This window comes from Podarcis melisellensis, assembly GCF_964234715.1.
Source record: "Podarcis melisellensis genome assembly, chromosome: 9".
In the NCBI taxonomy this organism is placed as follows: Eukaryota; Metazoa; Chordata; class Lepidosauria; order Squamata; family Lacertidae; genus Podarcis; species Podarcis melisellensis.
Genome location: NC_138541.1, coordinates 76691470 through 76714903, shown reverse-complemented (window position 1 = coordinate 76714903; position 23434 = coordinate 76691470). Strand labels below are relative to the sequence as shown.

At 47.8% G+C, this 23434-nt stretch overlaps 2 protein-coding genes across 2 annotated transcripts in view; both read right to left on the bottom strand.

Moving 5' to 3' along the window:
- LOC309377954 (solute carrier family 2, facilitated glucose transporter member 3-like) overlaps positions 1-22715 on the bottom strand; it is a 230922-nt gene extending 208207 nt beyond the window's left edge. The window contains exon 1 of the mRNA XM_081925686.1: positions 22709-22715. The gene's annotated coding sequence lies outside the window, so the exon portion shown is untranslated. The remainder of the gene's footprint in view (positions 1-22708) is intronic.
- On the bottom strand, positions 17250-22544 carry MSX1 (msh homeobox 1). The gene is made up of 2 exons (XM_081925835.1): positions 21963-22544; positions 17250-18073 (listed from the first exon to the last, which is right to left on the bottom strand). Exons 1-2 carry the CDS (start codon positions 22414-22416, stop codon positions 17643-17645), a joined length of 885 nt encoding a protein of 294 aa, XP_081781961.1. The 5' UTR covers positions 22417-22544; the 3' UTR covers positions 17250-17642.
- Positions 22716-23434: the final 719 nt, after the last annotated feature.

Genomic DNA, 23434 nt, shown 5'->3' with positions numbered 1-23434 from the left:
AACCAAACATATACTGTATTTGGGCCATTCCCTGACCTGGATTCCCATATTTCTTGCTTCCTCTTTTTTTGAACCAGTATCTATGAAGAAGCAAAATGTACATGCAGCATTCTGCCTTATCTGTTGGTGAGAATGAGGCTTGCTTTTACCTCCCCAGTGAGAAATCACAGCTATGGCTGAAATAATGTGGTTATAACAAACCTGAAAAGTAGCCCCACAGTCAGAGCTGGATTAATACCTTTAGAGGCACTAAGAACTTAAAAGATTTTGGTGCTCCTACATACATCTAATTCGAAACATAAGCAATAATAAACTGTAAAATAAAATTTTATTTTTCAAACTGAAGCAAAACCTACATAAAGATGGAAAGTAATGTTTATTTTTGCATACTTCCACTTTATATTTGAATTTTTTCCCTCCTGTTTCTAATCAAAGTCTTTGATCAGATCCCCAAAACTAATCTTATCTGCTTCTATACTTCTATAAGGCATCCAGCCGGCCTTGTTGCATAGTTGTTCTGTTGGGATTTTTAATATACTTCAACTGAGAAAATGACCACTGAGCAATTTGTGACCATTAATGTTAGAAATCCAGCAATGGAAAATTTCTGTGGTGCCCCGGCTTCCCTTTATACCCTAAGCACATGCTTATTTTGCTTAACGGTTAATCCAGACTTGCCCCAGTCCACATTGCAGGTTAGAGAGGTGGATTCTAGCCAGATGTCCTCCATATAAAACAAGACTGCAGCAAAAACCCATCTACCAAAACTGCCCTGGAAATCTCTTCCCAGCCCAAATCCAGTACTCAGTTGTATCCAGAAGCCATGTGCTCTAATTACTTGCATGCAGACATGTTCTGCTTTTAAAATATTTAAGAACTCAAAAGTATAATGTCTTACACAAAAAAATAACACCACAGTTTAAAAAAGCAGGACTTACTGTTTTTGGGATGAGCAAGTAACACTGCTGCCTAGTCACAGGTACTGCTGAAATCCTGGGTGGCCAGCTGTCATTTCCACCCAGGGATTGGTGGGGGGCCGACAAGAGTGAACCCAGAAGCTGGACAGACTCTGAGTTTATTTTACCCTGAAGTACAGTGTACCAGACAGAACAAACCTTTTATGTTTCAAAATTGGCTGCAGAAATGTTTACATAAAATTAATATAATTTGTTGTTGCTGAACAGTAGTATCAGAGAGAGTTTTTGAAATGCCACCTAAAGGTATTATGGGTGAGAAAAAGAGAAGGCACCAAACTATAAACAGTATGTGTGTGTGTGTGTGTGTGTGTGTGTGTGTGTGTGTGTGTGTAGTATAGGAACATACGACTGAATTTCCATGCTTAGGAAAACAAAGGGCAGAATGAAGGTTACTCTGTGGCCTATGCAAGCCAGCTGAGGATTCTCTAACCCAGAGAGCATGTAGTTGTCTTTGTTTTGCATTGTTTTTTTTCACCTTTGGAGGTCCAACTGCACTTTGCATGTAAAAATTGTAAGAAAAGCCCCCTGACCTATTTCCTTGCTGCAATACTGGGAGGGGGCTGCTTGAAGTAGGAAAGTGGCAGAAGTTAAACACTTCTGCAGCCCACTTCTTAGCTGTTTACAATATTCCCACTTAGATTCATCCTTAAAAGTGTATTGTATTTAAACTGTTATGACCTGCATCAAATACTAATGCCAATAAATATCTGCATAATTACATTCCCTACATTCATATTAACGACGTTAGTAATTAGTGACAGGCAGGAATTCACACCTAAAATAAAAGACCCGGTGCTGATTATAAAAGGAGGAAAGGCTTGCTAGATCTAGAGTGTTATGCAACTAAGTTTAAGTTCTCTTTTGACCTATTCTTCCTCAAACCCAATTATGCTTGCTTTGCCTTTCTCAAATTAATAAAGCATATGATTTGATTCAGTTTTGCTAATTCTCACTGTTTGATGTACATTCTCTTGAGTGAGGACCCTCTCTGGTTTAGCAGCATTTCACATGTATCATTTCACATGTATCATTTTTATTTCTGGCGAATAAGGACCCTCCCCACAACCTGGAACTTCTACTTGTGCATGAATTGAGCAGGTGCAAAGCCGTTGCTGCAACAGAAAAAGAGGCAGCAGGAGGCAGCAGCCCGTGAGATTACTCACTGGCAAACTTTGCTGTTGTTTGAAAACATGCGCAACTTCTGACTTGAATGAATGGTCAGGGGAAATGTTTCCCCAATCCTTCTACCTGCAACTTTTTGAGCTAGTTGCCAGGACCAGACGCAAATCAAGCCAAAGACAGTTTAAGAATGAGCGTGCCTTTTAGCATAATTAGGAAACAATTTGCAGGGCTATGCAAATTATGTCACCCAGATTTGAGAAACTGGGATATGGCAAGCCAACACATAGGTTGTACAAATCTGCAAATTATTTCACTTTACAAAAGCTTAGTCTGCAATCTTCTTTCAGTGATTTCATCGAAGCTGAGTGCAATCCGCCTCGCTTATTGGCAATGAACGTGAATCTTGAAACTTTTGTTTTCTTTGCATGCAACATTGTCAACTAATAAGCACTTTTGAGGCTGGCCCACCTTTTCAACGTGGCTGAAAACTTCATTCAAAGCCTTGTTAGCAAATTTCTTCCAGAGAAGACCAGTGGCTAAGCACATACTTTCCATGCGAAAGGCCCTGGGTTTATTCCCTTGACATTGGTGGTTAAAGGCGCTCAGGCTTCAGAACTAGGAAAAGATCTTAGAGAGCGACGACCAGTTTGTAATAGGAGATACCAGGAGAGGAGACAGTTTCTCCAACACAGCCAAGACTCCTTTAATACATTCAGCACCGTATGTAATTGCCTTCTTGTCAATCATGATCTTAATGGAATATTAGGGTCAGAGAAGTTCCCCACACCTCCTCCTCCGATGTATTCTGTGTCAGGCGTTCTGCTTCTCTCTCTTCCATCTGTGCTTAGTGAATTTCTCCTCCTAGTTTTGTTCAGATGCATATTGTGGTACGCATCCAGCTCCATTATTTCATGAAGTACAAAATGTGCCTGGAGGGACAGATAATCTTTCCTTGGAATGCATATCAGTGGGGGGTTTTCCTGTCAATACACTGAAGGCAGACAGAGTGGCGGGTGCCGAGTATACATGTCTGCATATCTCTCAAAAGCAACTCCTGAGTATTGTACATAAATGATAAAACTTCTGGTGAAGTGGCTTTTCAAATGCAAAATCGAGTGTGAATTCACTGAAAGCGAAAAGGAGGGTGTTGTCTATTGCTGGCAACACAAGCGAGAACAGCAGGAAGGGGAGGAGGAAGAGAGAGTGAACAGTTTTTGGTTTGTCATCCCTCAAAGTAGATGATTATACTGATTCAGAACTAGATGAAGTAATGTAAAAACAGTCCCAAGTAAAGCTAGAACATCTTTGGAGCTTGTGGTGCAGTAATATAAGTATTTGGCTTGAAAAGAGATGAGGGCGCTCCACATAAATAGCCTCATAGCCTACAAAAAGGTAAACTTCTTCTGCAGATGGATGATCTGGTGATCAGCAGCAGGCAGATGGGGAGACACAATCCCACTCCATTTAATGCACACACATACAGAAACACAAATATTCACTGAAAAGCATTCCGTGTGCATCAGTGACTGCTGCACTTGGCATATCAGAAGAAATCATGCATTTCCAGTGTGCATCTAATAAGCCAGAAAATGCAGCTGTGGTTTCAGATGTACAGTATATATTATCATTTTGTTGCGGGCAGAGGCTAAATGCCTGGGTTTAATACATGTTAGACTTTAATTGGAACTGGTATGTTAAAACAGGTTGTCAGACCCTTCTGTCTTAAGTTAGATCCGTGTGTGCATTAGGTCATGTGTGAAACCCACTTCAAAGCCCCTGGAATTAGCATAGGTGAAAGCTATTTTAGTCAGACAGACTTCTTAAGTTGAAATTAACATGAGGTCACCATGTATGGATTGCACACAGTTCTAAATGGCGTGTGTTCATCTACCTCTCTGACACCTTCCCATTGCATTTGCAGAGTATGAAGCAAGAGCAAACAAACAAAAAGAGCATTGGTAGATGATATTGTTATGTTAGCTAAATCAAGATGGGTAAAAATGGAACAGCCATTAAAACAAAGTTACTTCGGGAAAAGAAGCAGCAATATGCATCTGTAGTATTTATTAGATTTACCATAAAGCCCCAGGACAGGTCACAACAACAACATATACAATTATAAAACAAACAGAACAGTTACCATAAAACAGGAAAAGTGTAAGGACAATCAAAAAGCGTTCTGTATATATACACATTTAAAAATATTTCCAAATATAAAAATGGTTAAAAATTGTTCTAATACAGATATAGACTGGGATCAAGAACTTAATGTGTATTTAACAAAGTACTTAATGTGCAATCTGCAATATCAAACAGAATTGTCACTTGTTCTCAAAACCTCTTGCTATGGGGAATGCCCTGTGTGTGCTACAAGATAGAAGGGAGGGGAAATCAGTGATTTAGCAGTGTCTTTCACTGGTGCAAGCAGCAAGAAACTTACTGTTGGGAGAAAGATTCCAACTATCCAGTAGCAGAGTTAGCACAATTGCGATTGCTTCAATCACATTAAAACTAATTAGATATGCATCTGCCCTCACCCACCTTTAAACAAATGTTCCCCATGCTTAGGCTAGAATAAATCACAGACACTTAGCTTTGCAAATAAGTGAGTGTTTTACTCGCAGAGTCTCCATAAGTTAGAGCAAACAAGTTGACATCTGTTGGCAGTAAAACAAAAATGAAAAACGTTCCAAACAACTTAAAGGTGAAGTACAATGTTTCCTTATGAAAGGATAATGCAATCTTTGAGTTAGCAAAGATACAGGCTAGAAAATCTCCTTTTGGAGTTATTCAATTGCAGGGCGCCGTGGCAGCACAAAGAAAGACTGAGGGGCAGGGGGAGAGCAGAGGCTTAAGAGAGCCTGATAAGCCACACCCAGTTGCAACCTGAGCTCTGGGCTGCTTTTCATCCTGATAGCACATATGAGATGCATCTTTCTTTCTTTTTGGGAAGGGGAGGCAACAGGCAAGTGGACCAAACTGTGCAAAATGAAGGAGGTGCATGACTGGATCTTCCAATGTTTCCAAGTTTAATGAAAAGGAGCCTTGAGCCACACCCCTCCCCAAATGAGGTCAAGCTAGGGATACTGGGTGAGGATGAGTGTAACCCTTTCTCTCATGCGATTTCCCTGATCTAAATTGCCCCACTCCAATGCTGTTAATTTCCAGTTGACCTCTACTGGGTCAAACAGCAGCTTTAGAGGCTACAGCAGGCTTCCTCAACCTTGGCCCTCCAGATGTTTTGAGACTACAGTTCCCATCATCCCTGACCACTGGTCCTGCTAGCTAGGGATCATGAGAGTTGTAGGCCAAAAACATCTGGAGGGCCGAGGTACAGGAAGTCTCAGGCTACAGCAAGTAACCAGCATGCGGGTAAGCAATAGTTCCATCTCCTCCCACCACTGCTGCTCTGCTCCATTTCTGAATCCTATTATTGACTGAAAACAGAAAAATTGGAAGGTTCAATCATGGATCTCTTGCATTGCATGGATTTTGTGCCTGTGTTTTCAATATTCCAATATGCTTTATGATTTTACTGTTTTCTCCTCATATTACGGGGGGAGGGGGCGGTCAAATTCAACCTTCACTCATGACTTAAATACATTTCTTATAAATGTTAATAGTGGTGCCTTAGTACACTTAACAGCCACAGGGGAATTGAGAACTGGGGGAAATTGCACGAAATGCCAGTGAGAAAGATCTGGTTTCCTCTTTATAATGCAGTAAAGAAAGGCATGAATTGAAAAATGCATGTTTTAATATTTTACACAGCCTACATTGGATGCTATGGGGAATGAATGCAGGGAGCCTGGAAGCTGCCCCTTTTTTCTTGGCGGAGGCAAGGCTGTGTGTGTGTGTGTGTGTGTGTGTGTGTGTGTGCTGGTTAATTTGCAACTACTCAGGGTGGTGATGTTTATGATTCTGATGTGTGTGCTCAAATGTGCATAGCATGGGAAGGTGTCAAGAAAAAGATGACCACTCTACATGCTGCCTTCATGACCATTCCAAGCCCATCTGTTACTGGGAACACCTTCTGATAAGAAGAACCTTCTCTTCAAGGAAGGCAACCAAGATGTGGATCAGATTAATGGTGGAAAGGGGAATTATTCCTAGACTCTGGAAAGACTGGGCTCCCTCGGCAGAGGCAGAATGGATAACTAGCTTTACTCAAATTACACCTCCTGGGAGTGTGATTTATAAAACACAGAACAGGGGAGATTTATTCAAAAACATATGGAAGCTATTTATGGATTATGTTGATGGGTCTGGGATTAATGTATGAAAATATGTAATACTGCTACATTTGTTGGAAAGATTGCTACATAATGAAGGCTTCATCTATAAATTATGCACTCCCTGTTCAAGTCATGTGTTCAGAGGGTAGTTGGTGGCGGGAGGGGGAGGTAAAAGGGAATCCTTTGTTTTTGGAGGAAGCTTGTTGGTTTGGGGTTAGTATGGTGTTCTCTCTCTCACTCTCTCTTAAGATCACTTAGGAAGGAGTGGATAACCATACTGTAAATTGCCCTGAGGGTGATGAAGAGCACAAATATTACACCTTTGTACACATCTGAAGCCTAATCCTGACACGTGCTGACTAGCTACTATGGAAGGTAGCACACTTTTTTTCCACTGGCTTCCCGACATGAATGAAACTCAAGAGCAGACAAGCAGGATGGCCTGGATTCAAAAATCCACAGGGCTAATTTCTTGTGCCCAATGGGCAGTCGAATCTGGGTCTCATGAACAATGCAGCAGCTCTCCTTGCCACGTAGGCAAGCCCACTGCAAGGCATCTGTTCTGGGGGCATCCTGCGGGCTTAGAGATGGCACTCGGCAAGGCCTTGCCACACTTGTCTTCAGGGAAGACAAACAGCAATGCTGCACAGAGGATTGCCTCTCTTTCATTGAACTCAATGAGACAGAGGCCTTCTGGCTGTGGTGGAAGCAGAGTAGCGGTTGGGTCACTGCCTCTTGCACCTCTGCCACCCGAGGCAGCTGCTTCACCCTGCCTAAGGGGTATGCTAGGGTTGCCATATGTCCGGATTTTCCCGGACAGGTCTGGGATTCCAATGACGGAATTAGCATCTGGAGGGAATTTCAGAAAATGGACAAAATGACCAGATATTTGAAATTTTCAACATCTCCCCTCCTGTTGCTCGGTCCCTGCTCCTGCCAATCTAGCAGTTCGAAAGTACGTCAAAAGTGCAAGTAGATAAATAGGTGCCACTCCGGCGGGAAGGTAAACGGCGTTTCCATGCGCTGCTCTGGTTCTCCAGAAGTGGCTTAGTCATGCTGGCCACATGACCCAGAAGCTCAGCCAGTAAAGCGAGATGAGCGCCGCAACCCAAGTGTTGGTCACGACTGGACCTAATGGTCAGGGGTCCCTTTACTTTTACCTTTAGTAAATCAGGGATGGGGAACATGTGTGGCTCTCCAGGTGTTGATGGACTCTTAACTCCCAGCAAATGTTTTTTGTTATTAGGTATGTGATCTTTGCTGTCTATTTTGTTGTTTGTTCAGCTTGTAAATGACCTTGTGTATAGAAATTAAAAGTGAAATGAAATGAAATGAAATTGTTTTTGGAGAGGATTCTACCCCTCAGTTTATTTTCTAAAGGCTTTTGTACTTTAACAGACTTTGTGGTTACCACAACTCTCATCTATTAATGTCAACACTTTTCGGCTGCACAGACTCATAGAATTGTAGAGTTGGAAGGGACCCTGAGGTTCATCTAGTCCAACCCCTGGAGATGCAGGAATCACAATTAAAGCATGCCTGACAGATGACCATCCAACCTCTGCTTAAAAACCTCCAAGAAAGTCCATTCCGCCGTCAGACAGCTGCTACAGTCAGAAAGTTATTCCTAATGTTTAGTCGGAATCTCCTTTCTCCCTTGAAGATTGTAAACAGAATGCAGGAGGGAACCTTAATGGGGAAGACCTGCATTCCATGCAGTAACACCAGGAATAAAGAACCTTGGTAGATTAGATTAAAGGTCTATCTAAAATAGGATTCTGTTTCTGGCAGTGCCAATCAGGGGCTCCTGGCAAACAAAAACTCCCTTCCCACCCCACTGTTTGCGCACAAGCAACTGGTATTTAGAGATCTACTGTCTCTGAACATGGAGGTTCCATTTAGCTCTCGTGGCTTAAATAGCAATTGATATTCCATGAATGTGTCTATTCTCCTTTTAAAGCAATCAAAGCTAGCGGTCACCATCACCACACCTTGTCACAGCAATTCTCATACCAGTGGTGTCCAAACTTTTTTCAAAGAGGGCCAGATTTGATGAAGTGAAGGGCTGTGGGGACCAACCATTGTTGACCTTCTTTTAGGATTGAAGTTGTTAAGGTTTTTTTAGGATTTTACCCCAGGAAATAAAGTGCCACAGAGGCCGGATTTTACCGACCGGCAGGCCAGATTAGGCCCCCAAAATGGACTTTGGACATGCCTGCCACAAACCAATTATGCCCTGTCTGCCCTGAATCTACTGCCAATCACATTTCAGTGTGTGACCCTGAATCCTACCATTATGAGAACAGAATAACTTATTTCTGTCACTTTCCCCAAACCATGCATGATTCCCCTAGCAGATATTCCCTTTATTTTAACCATCTTTTTGCTATGACTAGAACAACTTCCATGACCAGGTTATAGGATCTAAGTCCAACTGCAGTTAATCACAGATACAATGTGAGGGAGCCAGCTAAGGAAGCAGATTTGTGGCACTCTTAAGGGCAGAAGATGGAAAGAGAGACCAACCTCACCGATGAGCCACCACCTACTAAACTGTTGGGATTCAATTGGGACTTACGGTACATTAATTAGTAGGGAGAAGGGCTGGACTTGGAACAGGGCTATCATCCTGATCCTATATATATATAGTTATTAAAGATATACTCCAGAAATCCCCTTCCATTCGAACCCTTTAACAAGTTGTTGGTGAGACAGGCCAAGGCCAAAGGCATCACACATTTTCTTGAGTTCATTAAAGATAATTAAAGAAATTAAGCCAAGGGTCTCAGTTGCCTGGTGACTTCCTTTTCTTTGATTTATGGCCCCCTTGGGTTCAGAGGGAAGCAATTCTGCCAGGGCTGGTTCCTCTAATCTGAATTTTACAAGAAACGGATGTGCTAAAAGAAGCAACAAGCCAGCGGTGCTTCTGGTTGCATTTTCAGCCTGATTTATAGAGCTGTAAAACATTCTGGATCAGGGAACTGCCATTAACTTCAAGAGAGCTGTGAACACTGCTTCCCACCCCCACCCCCCAAAAACCTTCTGCTTTAGGACTTCTGAACCAGGTTCAGAAATGGCACTGAAAGCTATTCTCTCTCTCCATTACTTTGAAAAGTGTTTAAGACAAAGGTAATATACTCAAGCTGTACAGCAGATGGAGCTGAAATGGCACAAGAATAGAGGCAGAGACCAAGCAGCACAACGGTGACCTGGAGGTTTATCGTCATCCTGTGGGTGTTGTGGTTGCATTTGCTACTATTTGAATTCATGCTCACCAAAATGACCCCCAAAGCTCTGCATTATGTTATATAGTGTGATGCAGCAGCAAAAAAAAAGCTCTTCTAAGCTGCATCAAGTATAATGTCCAGATTAAGGGAAGTAATAGTACCAACCTTTTCTGTTTTAGTCAGACCACACCTGGAGTACTGTTTCCAGTTCTGGACACAATTTAAGAAGGGTATTGACAAGCTGGAATATGTGCAGAGGGCAACCAAGGTGATCAAGGGTCTGGAAACCAAGCCTTATGAGGAATGGTTGAGGGAGTTGGGGATTTTTAGCCTGGAAAAGAGGAGCCATCTTCAAATGATACACGAGGAGCCATCTTCAAATAGCTAAAGGGCTGCCACATGGAAGATGAAGCAAGCTTCTTTTCTCCTGCTCCAGAAGGGAAGATCTGAACCAATGGATTCAAGTTACAAGAAAGGAGATTCCAATTAAACATCAGAAAGAACTTTCTGACAGCAGGAGCTGTTCCACAGTGGAATGGACTTCCTTGGGAGGCTGTGGATTCTCCTTCATTGGAGGAGTTTAAGCAGAGGCTGGATGGCCATCTGTCATGGATGTTTTATCTGAGATTCTTGCACTGCAGGGGGGTTGGACTAGATCAGTGTTTCCCAACCTTGTGCCTCCAGCTGTTTTTGAACTACAACTCCCATCATTCCTGACTAGCAAGACCAGTGGCAAGGGATGATGGGAATTGTAGTCCAAAAACAGCTGGAGGCACAAGGTTGGGAAACACTGGACTAGATGACCCTCAGGGTCCCTCCCAACTCCACAATTCTGATTCTATTCTGTTTATTAATTATTTTGTTGGTATTAATATTAATATTAGTGAGAGACCAGGTGGCTCTGTGGGTTAAACCACAGAGCCTAGGACTTGCCGATCAGAAGGTCGGCGGTTCGAATCCCCGCGATGGGGTGAGCTCCCGTTGCTTGGTCCCTGCTCCTGCCAACCTAGCAGTTCAAAAGCACGTCAAAGTGCAAGTAGATAAATAGGTACCGTTGGTGGGAAGGTAAACAGTGTTTCCGTGCGCTGCTCTGGTTCGCCAGAAGCGTCTTAGTCATGCTGGCCACATAACCCAGAAGCTGTACGCCGGCTCCCTCGGCCAGTAAAGCGAGATGAGCGCCGCAACCCCAGAGTCGGCCACGACTGGACCTAATGGTCAGGGGTCCCTTTACCTTTTATTAATATTAGTAAATAGCACCTTAAGTGTTTATGGGGCTTTGCCTTTTGTAAAAGGTTTGCTGCTCTTGGCCTAGGTTTCAAGGGTCGGGCAGATGGCCGTCGAAGGGCAAATAAAAGAGAAGGAGCCTGAGAAATGTGCAAAGAGATACTTAAAATGAAACAGTAGAGATGAACCCCAGGAAGGGGTACAAGCATGAGGCAAAAATAATAATCGAGTATGACTCTCTAACATGCACATCAAAATTTGACTAGCTTCAGCTATGAAAACAAGACGGCTTTAACCTATTTCATAGATTCCAGGTGGTTCCAGAGCAGATGGGTCCTTCACATCCAGTGTTTACATACTGTATCTTCGTTTGGCAAGCTCATTTCCACACCTTCCCATTTTCCGGTCACGGATATTTTCATTCATTCACTGCTATTCTATGGCTTGCCAATCAAATTGGTGGGTGGAGCTTCAGGAAATATATTCAGAGGTGGGGGGGTTGTACCTGCCCTCAACCCCCCCCCACTGTCTACTGCTCTGGGTATGTCTCAACCTGTATGCACACTTTTTTAAAAAAAATGCAGACGTGCAAAAGAGTGAATGTTCACACTATTCTTACGCTTCACAACGGGCAAAAGAGGTTTGTGCTCTTGTGGAGGGAAGGCACTTCCATTTCTTTTTAATGCTGGTGTCTTGTGCAAAACCTCAGTATGTGACCATATAACAGAATATTGATTGACCTTTATCAACATACACACACCCGGCCAAAAACCCCCCAAATTAGTGATTAGTCTCCAAGGTGGTGATTTTGAGATGGCCGCTGCTCCTAACCAGCTTCTTGAAATTTGAATGGGTCTTCAGCAGAAATAATCTGGGTCAATGGGAACTACGTGACTAGATTGTGCTGGCATGAGGAGCAGATGGACATACGACCTGTTGCAACATCACCGCACCCCCCCATCCCCCCAAAAATGTTAATGAGCTGGAGCTTCCATACCAACAGTGTCTACAGATTCCTTAGATTTCACAAGGTACAGGGAAATGCAGATTAAGTTGCAAAAAGCAGGGGCTGTCATTTTGATGGTGACAGCATATGCAGACTCTGCAAAAGAATCTTATATACATACATAAGCAGCACCATTTCCACAATAAACTCCTACATGGAAGCAGGAAGCACCCTTGAATGACACTGATCTCGGTCTCCTTTCTCAGACTTTAGAAATAAATAAATAAATAAATTGAAAAGCAGCTTCAGAGGCCGTGGTTAGTTGCAGAAGACGAGCGTATAGGTCCTTTAAGACTTTTCCCTGCTAGTGAATTTCCCTGTAATGGTTTTCCCCAAGCTGTTCCCCTACCTGTGGGAGAAAAGATGCAAAGCCTTCATATTGTGTTCACTGGAAGGAGAAGCGCCTCTTGGGGAAGGTGAGTTTTAGAGGAACCAATGGCAGGAACAGCCCCTGCCCTGCAGCACCAGAAGCTTCTTTTTCAGGAGTGTGTGGGGTTTGTTCTGTTTTTTAAGCCAGGGATAGACTTAACAGACTAAATGGAAAGTGCAGTTTGAGCCCCACTCAAGTCCGTTGTAGACCCAGGCTGATGCTGTACCGCTCAGACTGAAGGTAGGGGCTTATGTGATCCGTTGCGCCTAATAACAATAGTGCCATTACTGTACTTTTATTATTGGTAATAATAATTTTTACTACTACAATAACTTGTTGCACATAGAAAGCTAGGATATCAAGAGGAAGCGCAGACTAGAATTCTGCTGAGCTCCCGGCACTAAGTTTTCTGTACGCAGGCTAAGTTTTGTGTGTGGAGTAATCCATAATATGAACTGCCACATTCAGTCTGAAGTGGTACAGCCCTAACTCTAGGTCAGAGTCAGCTGCTAAAAAGACATTATTGCAGCTTGCTTTCAATCGGCTATGTAGCAACACAGCTCTTCCAGAGTGCTTCCAGGGAGGGGAGTAATTCTTGCCTTTCTGAAAGAAGAAAATGTCACACTGAAAGATGGATTTCAAAAATCATTTTCCAAAGAATAGTTTCCCTGAAAAGGAGCACAGCTGATCAAAGGCCAGGAGTTCAGATATTTTATTTTAAAATACAAAGCTGGGTGGCCTTCATCTTCAGATCTCTCCACACATGCTCCTCTTTTTTGCGCAAAACGGAGTCTGCTGTCTGCAGCGTGACTTCCAGCTCTGGGTGCAGCTGCAAGTGATCCAAGTGTTTCAAACACACCCGCCACTTGCAAGACAAACATCTCTGATTGGCTGCTGCTTCACCGGCTCCCTTAAAGTTGGTAGCACTTGGAAGTGGGGTGCTATGGAGGGGAGGGGAGGAAGTCCATATATGAACATAATAAAAAAAGCCTTGGTCCAGCGTACGATTAGCCCAATATCCTGCTCCCAGCGGCAGCCGGTCATACGCTTTTGAAAAATGCAAACGCAAGCAGGGGTATAAAGGCACTGCTCTCCTACCCTCCTTTACTGCCTCTATGCATCCAGCTGATAGTTCTGTTTAGAACATGTGGAGAGCCCCCTCCCCTCCTCCCTAACCACTGCCAATTTTAGCAGCCATCACCACATCTTGTGGCAGTGAATTCCACCATCCAGCACACACTAGGCAAATAAATGCTCCCCTTTGTCTCCTCCACTGTCTCAACTCTACTGCCAATCACAGTTTCAGCAGAGGAGGTCTGGCTTCAAGCTTTAAGGGGTTCTGTGTTTTACTACAACCCCAAGATCTACCAGAGGCATATCCAGGCAAAAAAAGTCTTAACTGCACATCATCCATGGGGTCCTGAACTGGTAGACTGATAGACCAGAAATGGGACCTTGGGAGTCATAAAAGATAGCTCATCAAAAGGCAAATTACATGCAAGGACTCGTTAGGAAAGGAATTGAAAATAAAGCTGCCAATAGCCTAATGTCATTATACAAATCTTTGGTGCAATACCATTTAGAAACTGTTCTGGTCCCCTCGTCTCAAAAATGATACTGTAGAGTAAGCAAAAGTTATGAAAGGGACAATGAAAATGATAAAGGGGGTGGAGCAACCCCCTGCTGCCCTTAAGGAAGCTTGCAGCGTTTGAGACTTTATAGTTTAGAGAAAAGGCGGGGTGATAATAGTTTATAAAATAATGCAAGGCATGGGGAAAGTGGATAGAGAAAAGTCTCCCCCCTCTCCTATAACACTAAGAACTCCTGGGCACCCAGTGAAGGTGAATGTTGAAAGAATGAGCAAGATAAAAGAAGGCAGGACATAGTTAAACTATGGAACTTGCCATCTACTTCTACTTGCCATGATGGCTCTGCTCTGCTTCAGGGATGGAATACCGCAGCTGTTGTGCTGCGGTCCTGCTTGCGCATTTCCCCTAAGTGCCATCGGGTAGGTGGGCTGCTTTGAGAACCGGGTGCTGGACTAGACGGCCCCTGGCCTGGTGCAGGAGGCTCCTTAGAAGGTCCTTAGAAGGCAAACAGTTAGAATGAAAGAACAGGGTTAGCATGAAAGAACAAGGTGCCTCTGAGCAAAGAGGTTTGTTTTCAGTATCAGACTCAAGGGAACCTGCAGTGCTTCACCCCCAAAACCTATTCTCAGTCACCCCAAGTTTGCATCATTTTAAGCAGCTAGTTTAGGGAAGTCGGGGGTTGGTTGCTTTATTATCTCTGCTGCTTAAAACAATGAGGGCCAGAAATCCTTCCTGATCCACTGCAGATCACCCTTCTGGCCATCCCGGGCCTCTAAAGAAGTTGCTATGGAGGAGGAAAACTGCTTCCTGAGCTGGGCTGGACCATCCCGTTGCCCTGGCGGGGCCTGCAAGCTGAGGCAGCCGTCAGCCTGCACCCATCTAGGATTATCATGATTATTTATTAAGTAATTGATAAAATCATCCACCCCAGGGGCACGGGAACACCACGTGGGAATGCAGGCCTCGCTTGCCCGCCCCACCTCCAATAACCACGATGTTTCTAGGGAGACCTGCTCCAAGGCAGGACGCGCGCCGCCCCATTTTGTCCTGATTCGGAGCGCGGCCGGCGCTGGCGGGGCCCGGAGGGGAAGCCAACCTGGCCTGGGCTGCGTGGCGCCGGCGCCGCCCGGTGAAAAGGGAGGCGGCCCTGCTCAGCCGCCCCGCCGCGCCGCTCCGAGGCCACAAAGACACCAAAGCGCGGCTCGCTTCGCCGGCGAGGGAGGCGAGAAGCAGCGCCGCCCTTTGTGCCGGCCTGGCCATTGAGGCGGGGCGCTGGGGCGTGTGACGGCAGCGCCCGACGCCTTGTCCTGGCCCCGTTATTAATCGCCCTCGGGCGGGCGGGCCGAGGGCAGCAGCGAGGGGCGAGCAGGGCGGCTGCTCTTCGTCCGCCCACCGGCCTCTCCTCTCCCGGAGCCGCCCGAGCCGGAGGCGACCCAGCCGGGGAGTCCCGGCCAGAAGTGGACGGGCCGGCGGGAGGAGGGAGCGCCGCCCGGAGCTTTTCCTGCCCGTGCGAGCCGGGAGGAGACGAGAGCGCGAGCGGCAGCGGCTCCGGGAAGGCGAGGCTGGCGCTGGGGGAGCCGGTCGCCTTGGCGCGCTGCTCGGAGGGGCGAGTGGGGGCCCTGAAGCCCCTTCGCGCTGCCCAGAACTTGGGCTTCACCAGGCCGGGCGGGTCGCGCTCCTTCTCGCCCGCAGGCAGCCCCCAGGGCGCGCAGCAGGCGGGGAAGGGCGCGCGCAAAACTTCGCGCTCCGCCCCCGTCGCCGCCGCAGGATCGCGGCGGGGAGAAGCGGCCCGCGAGCCGCGCCCACGGAACCACCAGCCGACGCTTTGGAAGGAGGAGGATCCGCCCCGGAGTCCCCCCCCCCCGCGCTCCCTGCTGCTTGGAACCGAATCTCTTTCGGATCTCCAGCAGCGCTTTGCGAAGGGGGGGGGCTTTCTTTTCCCCACAGGGGCAGCGGCCGCGCGGAGCCCGGAAAGCAGGAGGCCGCGAGCCCTGCCGGCGCCGGGACGCAGGAGAAAGCCGATCCCGGGGCCGGAGCTCCTGCACCTGGCCCCCGTCCCCGCCTGCCGAAATCCAGGGCGCCTTCTGCCCCCTAGACCAGCCCCGAGTCCAGTCCATGGCCGCTGCCTAGTCTCTCGCCCACCCGCTTGCCGGCCAGCAGCCCCGTCTGCAGACACCTGAAAGCGAAACAAGCTACTCACCTGCGGCGCGAGCAGAAAGTGCGGTGAACGGATTTCCAGGGAAGCTGCTGCAACTGCAGCCGTCTGCCCGCGAATTTGGGTTGGCGGGGGCCCAGAAGCGCAACTGGACCTTGTTTCTGAGCAAGCATGCATAGATAAGAGCCTGGCTGCAAAGTGGGTGGGTGGGAAGGGAGTTAAGTACGGAGAGGTTAGTGGATGCGTGTTTACTCCGAATGACCTAACAAAAACACACACAAAAAAACCCCCAACCGATTGAACCATTGCTCCCCTGTAAATGTCCACAGCATAGCAGCCTATGGCAGATAGGCTGCAACTCCAGGTTGCAACTCCAGCTATGGCGACACCCCCTTCAGCACTCCAGGAGTTTTAATATTTGTATGGAACTCTGGGTCCTGAACAAGTTTACAGTGCATGAATTCCAGTTTGAACTTACTTGCATTTATGTACTGCTTACGCCCTGCCACAACACCTAGCACGATTCCCCTAGCGCCTGAATAGGAAAAAAAATCTAAAAAGCAAGGCTAATTTTCAAACATTTCCAATTGAAATAAATGGATTTACTCAAGTTATTGTGGCAAGGATTCGAATGCAAGGTTGCAATGCTAGGTGTAGTTACTTCAGAGTAAGTAACTTTCAAGTCATTAGGCACAGGATTGCAGTACTGATGCTTTTCCAACGCAGTAGGTGTCACAATAATGACCACTGAAGTTTGCTCAGCTCAGCTCGGTTTATATCGCTAGATGGGAAGCTTTCCTGATGAGATCAGATTTGCACAGCTTTTTCATCCACATTACTTACTCAGATCCAAGACTGTGCCCTGAAATAGGAATGCTTGGGTGCGTGGGGAGGCCTTTGTGAAATTTGTTTTGTTCTGAAAAGGAGGAACCCAATGGTAGATATATATTCTTGGAAGGACAGAAAGGGAAGTCGCTTCCCACTGCTGGCAACAAGGCTTACTTTCCAATTAAGCAGTAGATTTGGGGACCTATGAAAATACACCACCTTTGGTCTTCTTCAGACCAGAGAAATCTAGGTATTTGCACTGCAAACCTAGGCACTTTACTTCCAAGTAAGTTCTTTAAAATCAGTTGAACTTCTTCAAATAAGTGAGGACAATCCACACGAAGTTCTGCACAAGCTGCATTGAAATGCAGGGGTGGGAAGTGGGGGCCTAAGAGCCAGATTTGAGAAGTAATGATAAAAATAATCAACAGGAGCCCCAGATTCAGAGGGCTTGGATGGAATGAAACCTTGCAGATCTTCCAGGACAGAAGGCAACGTCCAACCATTCACCCCAAGGTCATTTAAAATTAATTTATTTATCAAATATAGCTATTAATATAAACGATAATAAATTTTCAACTGTACAGTATATTACACAGTACGCAGAGCCCTTCCACGGGGCTTGGTGGAAGAACAAGCGGCAAAGAGCAGCAAGTGCAGTCCTGGGGCCTGGAGGGATTGGGGGGGCGGGGTGTCCACACTCTGACTCCTGTGTCCAAAGGGGCAGCCCAAGCCTGCGGAGTATTCCGGTCCTTGGAGAGAGGCTTTACCTGGGCGAGTCCAGCCGACCAGCTCTCCTTCCTTCCCTGCTGGCCGGTGCCTGTCCTTCGAGGCTGACACATCTGACAGGCCTTCTCGCTAAGACCCGATCCTCTGGGGCGGAGGAGCCCCCGGCTGGCCCAGGGGGTTCTAGGTGAGATGGTACATGCTGTAGCCCACGTGCGCCGCGTAGAGTCCCACGGGGGTGACGGGCAGGCCGGCTCGCGGGAAGGGCCCCGAGGAGGCGTACAGAGAGGCGCCCGCCACCGCCGGGCCGCCCAAGGGGAAGGAGATGCCAAAGGCGGCGGGCGGCAGCATGGGCTTGGCTGCCATCTTCAGCTTCTCCAGCTCGGCCTCCTGCAGCCGCTTGGCCTTGGCGCGCCGGTTCTGGAACCAGATCTTGACCTGCGTCTCGGTGAGGCTCAGCGAGCTGGAGAACTCGGCGCGCTCCGCGATGGACAAGTACTGCTTCTGGCGGAACTTCCTCTCCAGCGCCAGCAGCTGAGCCGTCGTGAAGGGCGTCCGCGGCTTGCGGTTAGTCTTGTGCTTGCGCAGGGTGCAGGCCGGCGGGCTGGCGCGCCCTGCGGAGACAGCGAGCGACACCTGGTAAGGCCCTTCCCAAAGACACCCCCGCGCGCCGAGCCGCCCCCCCCCCGCAAAAGGCGCAACAATCCCGGGAAGGCGAAGGAGCCCGGCTGGCGCGCAGGATCAGACCACCTGCTCACCCCGCAAGCCCAAAAGCCGTTTGCAGGGTCGCCTCAGCGGAAGAGCAATCTTAAAGTGCAGGAGGACCCGCAACCTGGGCAAATTTGTCAGGAAATAAGCATCGGGGGCTGAACTCAGTAGGATTTAATTCAGAGTAAACCTATTTTAGAAACTGGCTGTAAGGCGGATCTCGTTTGACAGCTTGCTCCGGTTAAACCGTCATCTCTAGTTAAACCACAGTAAGGCAATTTAGCTCTATTGAAATTAATGGGCCAAATTGGTATTAAATACAGTGCTTCTGGTTTTTTAAGCTGCAAGGGCAATTTCTTCGGGATTTTCCAGATTAGAATACTGCTAAATTCAGCTAAATTCAGCTGGGCGGAGTAACAATGATTCAGAGTAACTGGAGTCTGAACCTGGAGGATGTATGGTGGTACAATCCTAAACACACTTAAGAGCGAGCCGCGTTAAAATGCAGAAGGACTTTCAAACGGACTGGACCTTGCATTTTACTGAAGCGGAGCTGTTCCCGGATGGGAAAGCCAAGTCGACTTACAGCCAGGGGGACATTTTGCAACTGAACAAATGGGATGCTGGAAACCCCCCGAATTGTACAGATTTAAATAAGGAGGCGACTTTTAGCTGGATGAGAGAGAGAGAGAGGTCGTTCTGACAGCCCAAATCAGCCTGATCCCACCCACTCGCTTTAAAAGGCCTTGTTCCCACGTAAGCGAATAGGATTGCAGCCTTCCAAGAGGCGCCTGGGTGTCACGCGAAGCCACGCCGCCACCACAGCCAACCCCTCCCAAAGGCTTATCCGTGGGGGAAGACGCGCGTGGCTCCCAAAATGGTGCGTTTTCTTTAAGAGGTTGGGTGCATTTATTAGTGCTCCAGATAGAAAAACAAAGTATTGGGGCAGTTCATAAGAAGGGGAAAGCGGGGTTGGGGGAGGAAGGAAACCATAAATTATTGAACTAAAGGGAAAAAAAATAAAAAATGAAAAGGGCAGGTCCTGTCACTCACATCCCGTTTATGGCCCTCTTGGGAAACAGAGTGCGCATGTCATTAATTAGGGAGTCCGTGAGGACGCCGCTTGCTCCTTTTATGGCCTGTTTTAAGAACGACTCTCGGCATTCCGACCCACACCCTTTTGAGCGGAAGAATTTAGACTGCTAAACACATTTACTTGAAAATAAAGCCCGGCAGGTTTAATGGATTCAAATTAATTGTTTTAAATCATAGCCTCAAGTCAAGTTGAATCCCAGTGAAGCATTTCCATCGTGAAGCTAACACTCACAAAAGTTGCAGATCGCTTTCAGTGTTTCCATTAGCAGAGAAGACACTGGAGCTACTGTAGTCGTAGGTACCTTTACTTGGGAGTAATTCCCACTGCGACTCATCACTACAGGCCGGGCCTGCCAGCTGTGATGAAATCCTTTGGAGACATTCCAACGGGAAGCCCCCAGCAAACCCCCCTTGAAGGGAAAGAGCCACCGTTCACCAGCGCAGGCCTCGGGAATGCCTGAGTATCTTTGTTGCAAGATTTTCCCGGTAGATTTGGCTCTTTTTAAGTTAAGGCTACCCACGGTAGGACGCTAAGCTGACCTGGAGAATATATTCTTCCTAATATGTTTAATTTCGATAGTCTTTGAAGATATACTCACATAACTCTTCCCCAACCCCGTCCCTTCTAGATTCCGTGCATTGCGCAGGGGAAGCCATAGCAGGACGACAATTACAATATGGGATAGATTCTCTTTTCAAATTCCGTTTGCAATTATTTGGAAGATTGCTTTTTAAAAAACAAAGAACAAAACCTTATTACTTCCTGGTATCCGGGCAACATTTTAAAAATAAATTGCAATTACAGGGGTTGGGAATCCAGCTGGAAAGAGACTCCTAATTAATCCAAAACGACATGAGCCCTGAACAAAAAATACCAGAGAAGCCTGTTTTGTTACTTTCAGTTTTCTTTCACTTTTTCCATATCGGTAGAAAGTCCAAGAGATGACTTTTCAAGGAACAAACACCGAACTTCAAAAGTGAGGCTGCTGGACATTTTAGAAACGGTTCAAATCAGAGCGATCTATTGTAGTGGAACTTAGCATCGCTAGAAATGTTACGGGCATTTTCTCCAAAGCCACCTCTGCCCGGATTCTCCTACTCACTGACTGAAAGGAATTTCCACGGACACAAGTAGGAGTTAGAGCACATTAAAATAGCGCCCTTAAACTATTTTAAACTGCTAAAATACTCTTGTTTTAATCCGCGGGAGAGAAAAGGAGGCAGAAAAGTCCCCGCTAATTCCTCTCCTGCTCAGGCCGATCCAGAAACAAATCAACTTTCTTTAAAACGAAACCCTGAGGCTTAGGCGGATTATGCGGCAGGGCTGGGTCTACGTGGACTCCGCCACCTTCGATCCTAAAAAGTTTGCTGAGAAAAGTAAACTACTTTGAGTTGGAAGCAAAGTTTCCTGGACCACAGGATGTTGTGGGAGGTGTCACAGGGAAAAGAATGCTGAAACCCTATACGTGGGAGTCTTCCCAAATGAACTCGAATGGGACTTCTCAGTGGCGATGGAAAAGATTCCGCTGCAATGGATTCTGTTTCCCAACAGCGCAATTTAAGGACCATTAACGAGAAGCGCAGTAGAATAAGCAGCCGAAACTCATCGGATTTCCTTTTTACGTTTTCCTATTTGTTTAGCATTTTTTTTTTATTTAAAAAGCACGAATGTGCTCGTAGCGATTTTCTGGTTCTCCAGATGGTGTGCAAACCGCAATGGTTTATAATGTCCTTACCCAGGTTGTCTGTCTGTCTGTCTGTCTCTCTCAGCCCAGAAACGGGCTCCTTGGTGGCGGAAAAGGCCCTGAAACCCGGAAGTCCCAGGCATCCCTCCCCCTCCCCCTGGAAGGTGGTGACTGGTTCAGAAACCAGGTCCAAGGAACAGTGACCTTTCATTCCCAACTCACTGAAGGAGACCTTCCCTGGGCTCTCTGGGCAATTGTCAGTTGGCAGGATCCGGCCAGCAATGTTTACCAACAGCTGTAGCTGTCTGAAGAGGCCCCTCTCCACCGAGAGTCCCAGCTTCAAGGCAGCGGGGAGTTCAGATTGCGGGGAAAGTGAGACGGTCCCCCAAACGGGCTCTACAGGAGCCCCCAAACGGGCTCTACAGGAGCAGCTCCCCAGCTCCCCTTTGGCCGCATTCGGGCTGGAGGCAGCTTGCTCCACGGCCAAGTCAGGCAGGCAGGAGCTGCATGGAAGCTGCTCTGGTTCTAAGCCTATTTTAAAAAGGTCGCCTCGATCTCAGCTTCCGGGCTGCTCGACGCTCTCGGCTTTAATTTGGCTAAAACGCCGCTATCCGACTAATCCCTGACTTGGAAGCAAGGCCTCTTGAGACCAAGGATTGGTTGAAGCAAGGGGAAGCCGATCCTGTTAGAAACCGGTGCTCCTTACTTCCCTCTTTACTTCCAAGTAAACACCTTTTGAGCGTGCCTGCCCCATTCGTGCTAGGAATCAAGGCCGGGCACCTACGCGCTTTGAGTTGGTGGCCGGTTGGTTTGTTTGTTTTGTATTTTGTTTAACTAGCAAGTCAAGTTCCACGAGCGGAAGCAGCAACCTGGAACATCTCTCCGGCGCTCAACACAGGCATTTACTGGAAAGTAAAAAGTCCCTTGTCTTAAGTGACAGCCGAGACCGGCTTCCCCATCCTCAGCTACTCGCTTCCCGGCCAAGTCCACGTGCGCTTCCCGGCTGCTCACTTACTTGGCGGCGGCGGAGAGAAGCGCGGGCTGTGCATCCAGGGCGTCCGCTCCGGCTTCTCGGGGCTTTCGGCTTTGGCGAGCGCCTCTTCGGGCACCTGGACTAATCCCCCGACAGCAAAATGGGTGGCGATGGCCAGCGCCGAGGCCGGTCTCTCCGGCGCCGCGGCAGAGGGCGCCCCCCTCCTGGGACTGAGGGGCCTCGGGTGCGCCGACGGCTCCCCCCGCTCGGGCCCGCCGGGCAGGCTGCCGGGCTTTCTGCGATCGGCCATGAGCGCCTCGACGCTGAAGGGTAGCAGAGCCGGAGCCGCCTTAGGCTTGTCGCCGCCGCCGCCCTCCTCCCGGCCCCTGGTGGCCCCCGGGGGCCCCGTCGGGCCGGGCTTGCCGAAAGGCGGCGCGGGTGGCTCCTCGCTCCCCGCCGCGCTCTGAGCAGAAGTCATTTCCAGCGCCGGGGCCATGCAGCTCCCCCCGTCCCCCCGCCGGCGCCCCAGCTCTCGCAGCCGTCGCTCATGGAGGTGGGCGCGGAGTGTGAGGCAGGCAGGCCCGGCCCGCGCTCCCGGCTGCGCGGCGCCTTCGCTCGTCAGGGCTCCGCTTGGCGAGGCCCGGGACCCAGCCCGGCGGGCTAATAAAGCCAGGCCGCCCCCGACGGCGGCCAATCCGCGCTCCGAAGGGGGGTCCCGCTGCCTTCCCATTGGGTGCGGCGCGCAAGAAGGACCAGGAGGCGGAGGAAGAGGAGGCGGGATCGCCCGGCGCGCCTCCGCTCGACTCTGCCCGGCGCGCCCGCCAAGCCGCGAAGAAACTTTGCTCGGCACTAGCCAGGAGCCATTGCGCGCCGGACTTTCGTCCTCCGCCTCTGGGCAGCTCCCTTTCACCTCGCGTCGCCGTCGATTCACCTCGAGGAGTTGTTTGTTTTGCTTGGATTCCCTTCCGTCCCGCTCGCTCCGTCTCTGCGATGGAAATTCCGCGAGCCTGGGCTGCAGGCGGCAGCTTTGCTTGGGACGACGATGCTCATCTTCAGATTATCGTAGAATAATTATTTTACCCCTCTCTCGCAATTAGCGGCGTGCAATCTAGTTCTACGATAACCATTTAGAGTTTTTATTCTCTTTGAAGTGTCTCCCGACAATCAAGCGGTATATAGAGTTTGTGAAATAAATGTGAAATAAAATAAATATGTCTTCTTTGAATATGGGCTGCATTCGTGTGTGTGTGTGTGTGTGTGTAAGAGAGAGATAGAAAGAATGCTGTAATATTTGCCCACCCGCGCCGCCCAATATCATTTTGATGCTTACTGATTTCAAAGGGATACGTTTACACATGCCTTTCGCTTTTGGAGGGGAAATCAACGTGGAAAAAAGCTATTAAATTTGGCTGCATCGTCGTGTAGCTTACTCGGAAGTAAGTGCAATGAGACTCATTCCAGACAAGTGTGGATGGAATGGCAACCTCTCTGGTTGTGAAATAATAGTTCTTCTT